The 7,772-nt window shown below is 49.1% G+C and overlaps 1 protein-coding gene across 1 annotated transcript; it reads left to right on the forward strand.

Moving 5' to 3' along the window:
- Positions 1–259: 259 nt before the first annotated feature.
- Positions 260–7,527, forward strand: FAIM2 (Fas apoptotic inhibitory molecule 2; the record flags this gene model as incomplete). Its single annotated transcript, XM_010168658.1, has 6 exons — positions 260–299; positions 803–840; positions 2,054–2,141; positions 3,169–3,264; positions 5,040–5,093; positions 6,923–7,527. Coding segments are annotated over 6 exons (466 nt in total), but the record flags the coding sequence as incomplete, so codon positions are not given.
- Positions 7,528–7,772: the final 245 nt, after the last annotated feature.

Genomic DNA, 7,772 nt, shown 5'->3' on the forward strand with positions numbered 1-7,772 from the left:
CACCCAGGTCCTTTTCCTCAGAGCTCCTCTCCAGCAGGTCACCCTTAACCTGTACCAATGCATGGGGTTATTCCTCCCCAGGTGAAGTACTCTGCACTTGTTCTTGTTGAACCTCATCAGGTTCCTTTCTGCCTGATGAGGTTCAACAAGAACCTCATTATATGACATATCTTATGCAACCTGTTGTGCAGTGCTGCGAAGTACCTCGGCTCTCCACATCACAGAGCTGACCACCCCCCTCCTGTTTCTTCATTTGCAGGAGGTATTTCCCATGGAATCTGATCCTGCTGAGCATCTTTGTAAGTAGCACATCTGGACAGCATCTGCCCTGCCCATGCAACAAGCTCTGGGTTTCATAATGGCTCCAAGCAAGAGAGACGTCTGGTCTGGATTCCTCCAAAAAGCAGGAATTTCATCCTCTAATTGCCTTGCACTTGGGCTGAGGAGCTGTAATTGAACGAGAATGTGATAAGCAGGAAAGAAGGGAGCCTCTTTTAAAACAATTCCTGAGGAGGCTGCTCAGTGGTGGGAGCTGGGGTAGGGTGCTGGAGTCCCATGCAGGAGGGGTAGAGAGATGGAGAAGGTGGGACTGCTCTCAGGGTGGTGCCCTGCCCTCGTTTTAACCTGCCCTGGTGATATTAATCACTGGAGGATTAGAAACTATGCACAAATTGCTTCTCTTGAGCATCTGTTTAAGAGGCTTCACAGCCCTTATCACTGTAATTGAAATGTTTTATCTGCTGCTGCGTGTCTCTCCCTGGGACACGAATGCAGGAGTAATGTGGTTCTTTTTCCCTCCCAGACACTCTCCATGGCTTATCTCACTGGGATGCTCTCCAGGTAGGTTGAGCATGAGGTCTCTAGAGGTCTTCTGCTCCTATGTCCTGTCTTTTTCTGCACAAGAGTTCCCTACTTCTGAAATATATGGGCCACCTGATCTCTTTGGAGTTGTTCCAGTAGCCACACAAAGCCTGACCTTCCCTTTTGAAAACATTTTTTAAAGCTCTCCAAGACTTATGGTGACATCCCCGTCTCTGTCACAGTTGAGGCAGCACGGGGTGGTTCCTGGCTATGCTAAACCCTACAGGAGAGCTCTAGAGAGCCAGGGACAAGGCGGTGGGGTAGGCTATAGGGGACTACCAGACACTGTGATCTCACCTTTTCCACTACAGCACTCTAGCAGATGGAGCTGGAGTGAGACAAGGAGTTTTTTTCCAGCAGTTTCAGGGTTGGGTTTTGGGTTTGGTTTTTTTTTTTGTAGTCTATAGCTCACTCCCTTTTGCTTGTGTTTTTCCTGTTACAATCTGCTCACAGGATCAGCCCTGGTTCACGTGGGTCCCTGGTGATGAGGCAGATGAGCGAGTGGGTGTTGATGGACGTGTGCTGGGGACAAAGAAAGTAGTGGCTTCAGCAACTCAGAGAAAATACCAGTGATATCAGTCTCAAATCAAAGCGAAGGGGAGAGTGGGGACTGGTTTTTCTTAGAGCTGAGCCTGGTGCTGTAACCAAAATCAGTTGTCAGACCTATAAAAAACCCTTAGAAGCTACACCTGCAGCCTCTCTACCTGTTCAGATCCCTCCTTCTCTGCAGTTTCCAAGACTCAAACCCCTGTTCCGAGCGCATCAGTAGCGTAAGAGTGGCTGCAGCTTTCCCATTTCTCATTGTGCTGCGATGACATTTGTCGTTCTATTTTTATTACCTCCCAGTTTGAATCCTCCCCCTTCTCCATCTGTCCATGGACAGAGAGATTTTTATAGTAAGTCCCCATCGTAGCTGCTCCTGAGTTCCCAGGAGGCATAGACATGCCCTCCTGCCTACTGTCTTCTATTTAAAACAGGAGGAAAACCCATCAAGTTTTGGGGTTTTTAAAGTGTTTTCTATATTTCCCTTTTTACATTAAGGGGGGACATTGATAATTGCAGTGTCATTTGTGCCCCTCGGACTCACGCTTTCCCTGGACACCTCTGCTAAGCTTCTGCCTGTCTTAATCCCTCCTTCCACCTGTCCTTGTGGGAAACACTGAAAAAAAAGGTTTTGCTGTTAATTTTGCAGTTACTACAACACCAAGTCGGTCCTTCTGTGTCTGGGGATCACAGCTCTGGTGTGTTTGTCTGTCACCATCTTCAGTTTCCAGACCAAGGTGAGTTTGTGTTGATCAGTCCCTCTGGGAGAGGCATCTCCAAGAGGTAGGATACAGGGTCAGGTAGTGCTGGGGGTGAGGTGTGAGGGGCAGGTCTGTAGGGCTCTGGATATAGGAGCAACCTGAGGGATGGTTGTGAGTGAAGTGAAGGTTACACTTCACACATGAAAGTGAAGGTTACAAGAAGAGGAGGCCACAAGGATGATGCGAGGGCTGGAGCAGCTCTGCTGTAAGGACAGGCTGAGAGAGTTGGGGCTGTTCAGCCTGGAGAAGAGAAGGTTCCAGGGAGACCTTCTAGTGGCCTCCCAGTACCTGAAGGGGCTCCAGGAAGGCTGGGGAGGGACTTTGGCCAAGGGCAGGGAGTGAGAGAACAAGGGGTGATGGCTTGAAAGTGGCAGAGGGGAGATGGAGCTGAGATGTGAGGAAGAAATTCTTTGGTGTGAGGGTGGTGAGCCAGTGTCCCAGGTTGTCCAGAGAAGCTGTGGCTGCTCCTCCCTGGAAGTGTTCAAGGCCAGGCTGGATGAGGCTTTGAGCAACCTGGTCTAGTGGAAGGTGTCCCTGCTGCTGGCAGGGGGGTTGGAACTGGATGAGCTTGAAGGTCCCTTCCAACCCAAACCAGTCTGGGATTCTATGCTGGGGTGAGGGATGTGTCAGGGATACAGATGGGGCCAGAGGATGCTAATTCATGGGGACAGGTTGTGTTTTTTGGAGGATTGGGCTGTGGGGTACAGAAGGGCACTGACACACGTGTATGATGGGCTCTTGGATTTCAGGTATGTGGTGGGTACCGAGGTCTTGCCCATGGCAATAAAGGGGGTATGGTCAGCACTCGGCTCTGTGTGTCATACAGATGGGTGTTGGGCTATAGGACCCAAGATGCAGATGGAGCAATTCCCATGAGACAGCAAGATGGGTGCACTGCTGGAGCGGAGAGACCCTCCCTGTGGACATGGGGATGTTTGGCTCCCCTTGCTACCTCCTGTTCCAGAGTTCTGCACTTGTTACGTGATGTTCTCTACCTCCACAGTTTGACTTCACCTCCTACCAGGGTGTTCTCTTCGTCATGCTCATGGTGCTCTTCTTCGGTGGCATCATCCTGGCTGTGATACTGCCCTACCAATATGTGAGTAACAACCTGTGTCTCTCCTTCCTCACCAAGTACCCCCAGTCCTGGTGCAAGGTTGGGAGCTGAGCAACCTAAACTGGACAAGATCTAGGGTGTCCCAGCCTGCTCTCCAAAAATGTGCAGAAACACCAAGAGAAAGAAAAGGCAAGACCAAGTGGCTGTTGCCCTCTTGTTGTACAATCAGATATCAGGTTGTAGGACAGCACTGGCCTAGAGCTTGAGGAAGTTTGATTCTGTTCCTGGAACTGTTATAGTGACCCCACAGCAGGTCACATCACCTGCTCCTGCCTCAGTTTCCCCTCCAGTAAAACCAGGGTAGTGAGCATATTAAAGTGCTGCTCTGCTCCATACAAAACAAGGCTTTTGCCCAAGATTCAGGGCAGGACTTGGAGTCTGGAGAAGTGCAGTGGGGTGCCTGTCTGGCCAGACCTGGCTCTGTTCACACTAACACCAGGCACCATCCTGAGGTGGTTAAATCTTGAGACTCAGATCTCTCAGAAATAAGCACCTCTGAAGGGTCATTCAGACCTCAGGGACAAGTCCTGATGCTAAGTGACCACCTTGTCACACCTCCAACTGCTGCCAGCCCCTTCCTTCAGCCTCCCTGGTCACAGCTGGTGTTGGTTGTGACCAAATGAAATCTTGGAGTGGCTTGTGACCACACCTGATAGAGGATTTGGTGTGGCAGCACAGACTGTCTGGTCTCCATCCAAGAGTGTCTCATTAGGTGAGTTGTCATTCAAGCAAGGGCCTGACAGACCCTGGAAGATGCTGATGAAAGAGGGAAGGTGTGTGGGGCTTTGCAGCCACCATTAATCACCCTGAATGCAAGCTTGTGCTGGAGAGGAGGCACCCAGCTTTGATCATGACAACCTTTAAGTGATCCCCAAACCCTTCACACCTTCTCTGGGGACCTGAGCCATACTAAGGGTCAGACCTGCAGGAGACACTCCCGCTGGTACTAGCCCTAGAGTTGGTCTGGTGATGGACAAATATACAGCCTGGTGTTTCTAAAAGCAGGAGCTTGGTTTTTTGGTTGTCTTGGCTTGAGATCCATCTCCATTGTGCAAACGTGAGGGTAAGCCAGCTTGCAGTTGAGACAACTGCTCTTTATCTTGCAGCTTGTCAAGATAAGCATAGCTTGAGGCAGCTTGTAATGAGCTTGTCTATCTGTGGAGAAAGGCTGAAGATCTCTGGGTTGAATCAGCTGTCCCATGTGGGCACCTTCTCCTGGAATACAGGCCAACTTCTCCATTAGCGCTGTGTGCTACAGCAAGCAGAGGTTGAGGTTTGGTCTTAATTCCAGTGAATTTGCTGCTGTGACTCCAGCAGTTGAAAACATTTAAGTTACATGTGTTAATCAAAGCTGGGTCTGGCCCCTAGAAGCATTTGGTGTTTCTTCCAGTGGGATCAGCCTTGTCTGGGCTGCAGCAAAATGTGTTTCCAACAGGATAGTGCAAAGTCATTTCCATAGACAGCAGCTGGCTTGAAATAGGCTCTTTGGAAACACAAGTACCTGACTTAGGAGTTTATAAGCCAAGCAAACACAAAAAGCAACAGTGAGAGGGGAAACTGAGGCACGGTGACCTATTCTTTGCCATGAAAAGCTCAACAAAAACTGCACTGGAGCTGCAAGTGGTGCAAGTCCACCCAGGGCTACTAGAGCACTTTCCCTAACTTGTATCCTCCACATGAGCAAAGTCTTCTTCTGTGTCAAGTCCTAATTAACCAGTTTTCTCCCAGGCACTGATTGATGGATTTGTTTCCTTTAGGTCCCCTGGCTCCACGCGATCTACGCTCTGCTTGGTGCCATTATCTTTACTATGGTAAAGTGGTGCTGGTCATGGGTCCTGGGAATGTTGGTGGCAGGAAAAAAATAAGCAAATAAGCCAAGAGTAAATGCTTTTAGCTTTGCAGGGTGCTTAGGGAAGGGAGAAGAGCGAGTTGTAGGATTGCAGAGAGCTCCACTCCCTCTGATGCAATTATTGCAGTGACCTCAGCATTGTCCTGAGAAGGTGTTGATGTCCGTGACAGTGTTGGTGCAGAGCACGGTGCGACTGGCAAACCCACGGTGTATGCGCAATAGTAGGTGTGATTGGCAGAAAGCGTGGTAGGGACAGGGCAAAAGGCATCTCTAGAGTGGGAAAAGTGGAGATTAAGCTCTGGCACAGCAGTAGGAGCTGGACTGTGAGGCTCAAAGGGAGCCTGGGGATGGAATGAGGCTGCAGAAGTGAGCAAAGTCAAGTTGGGGCTGGTTGAGTGGGAGTAGGCCAAGGATTGAGTATGAGTTTGACTAACAGAGGTACAGAAAGACAGTGAGAAGTCACTGTTTGGGATTAAGGGGCATTGGGAAGGTTCATTGCAGGCAGGAAAAGCCCTGAAGCTAGGTAGCTTCTCCAAGGAAAGCTGAAAAGGCTCAATTCATTCCTTCAACTGCTCCCCGGCAATTCCTCCTACAAGCTCTTCCCAGAGCAAGTCCTGGCAGTGCTGTGCTTGCCATTCAGGTGCAGGAGTTGTCTGGAAGGATGCTTGGCATTACTTCAAGGTGGGGGTCAGGAGGAGGGCTGCCTTGGGGTTCGAGGCGGTGCCCATTGGGCATGTTGTGAATAAGAACAGTTGAGCAATTTCATTTATTAGCTATAAAAGTAATTTCAAGTGAGCTCGGCTATTTCTTCTGTGATTCATGACTAAAGACTCTTCTGTAAAATACAAGTAGGCTAAACATCTTATAATTACCCCATAAACTTCAGTCAGAACCTCAGCTGGTGGAGTAGACTTGTCAGTTCAGACTGACAATGTCTGGGGAGATCAGTTGTTATTTATGACTGGGGAGGGCAGAGGTGCCAGTTGACCCCAGGCGATGACAAAGATGTCCTGGCAACCCTGAAGAGCTCCATGCCAAGGTGTCTGTCACGGGCTAGGTTAACAGAAGGAGTAAAGGTGAGATGGGAGAAGATATTGGGACTGAAGTTATGCAACAAAGCGCAGGTTTTCTTGCAGCTGGGCCACCAGCCTGCCTTGTAGCTGATGTTTGTTCCTGTGAGTGCTGTGTCCCTGTAGGCAGGCTGGGCGATGGATTCCCACTGCGATGGCTTCATTAGTAAAATCTGCCCTGCACTCAGTCGTGTTTGTACCTCAGGAAGGTGTTGGCTCCTCTCTGGGTCCAGCTACCTCTGCTGTCAGCTCTGCAGACCTTGGTGCTGCCCAGTATCTGGATTTTCTTGCTCTTTTTTTATTCTAGTGCTGCTGTTGCTGTAATGTCATGTTGGGTCCAGGTCACTTTGTTACCTGGCAGGTGTTTCTGAACTGGGAAAAGTCTGGGAATAACAAGTGTTAGGGACTAGTTGACAGGGAGAACTACTCCAGAGCTGATCCTGGGACACATTTGGGATGGATGAAGCATGAAGGAAGCACATCTGGAGTAATAGGCTCAGGGTTTGACTATCAAGAGTGAAATAAAGGAAGGGGAAAGTTGCAGTTCGTTCAGTGCATTGTTCTGTGCTTTTAAATTGCAGTTACAGCCCATAAAAAGTGGCTGCACTTTTGTTCTGGGTACAGTGAAGCAATTGGGAGAGCTCCTGTTATTAGAGCACTTCTTGCCTCCCTGTGCCAAATCTCCATGTGACTCACTGGGTTTCTTCCTCTTTCCTCACAGTTCCTGGCATTTGATACCCAGATGCTGATAGGGAATCGTCGGTACTCACTGAACCCAGAGGAATACATCTTTGGAGCTCTCAAAATCTATCTGGACATCATCTACATCTTCTCTTTCTTCCTCCAGTTCTTTGGCTCCAGCCAGGAGTGAGAGCAGCAAGGCAGTATTCTCTCTTTGCTGGCAAGATGCAAGTGTTTAAAAAAAAAAAAAAAAATTAAAAAAATAAGAGGGTTACAAATAAAACCACCAAGCAAAAACAAACCCACCCTTTCTGGCCCACTAGCAGGCTCCATTCAACCAGCTAAGCAAAGCCTCCTGGGTTCCTTTTGCAGCTTGTATATATGCTGTTAGGCCTTTGTGACCCAGAAAGCAAAGCAGGGCTTAAGTGTTATGTCTCTTCTGCTCCCTCTACTCCTGCTGAGTTCAAACCAGACCAGAGACTGGGAAGCATGAGACCAAGATCATCTTTTCCCCAGAGGCTGTCTGAGTTGTCTGAGTTCTGAACATCATGGGATGCTGAAGTGCTGAGAAGAGTTCTGCAAAGGGAAAATAACATTAAGGGGAGGAGAGCAGGGAATTTTGTTAGGATCCTGGCAGGAAAACCAGCTGAACAAGGGAAAAAGGCTAGGGAAATGCTTGTGTCCCCCTGTTTCTCTCCTGCATTCATTTAGAGCCTTGTGGCTTCTGCAGAGATATATTCCTGATAGTGCCTGCTTTTAGAAGTGAGGAGCACAGGATCACGTAGTCTGGATGTCCCAGCAATCAGTCCTCCAGGCACAAGGGAACCTGTTGTTCAGGATGTGCAGCCTCTTTGAGGACATCCCTAATGTCCCTGTAGGAGGAATTCTTC

Source organism: Antrostomus carolinensis, unplaced genomic scaffold (genome assembly GCF_000700745.2).
Source record: "Antrostomus carolinensis isolate BGI_N321 unplaced genomic scaffold, ASM70074v2 scaffold32885, whole genome shotgun sequence".
NCBI lineage: Eukaryota > Metazoa > Chordata > Aves > Caprimulgiformes > Caprimulgidae > Antrostomus > Antrostomus carolinensis.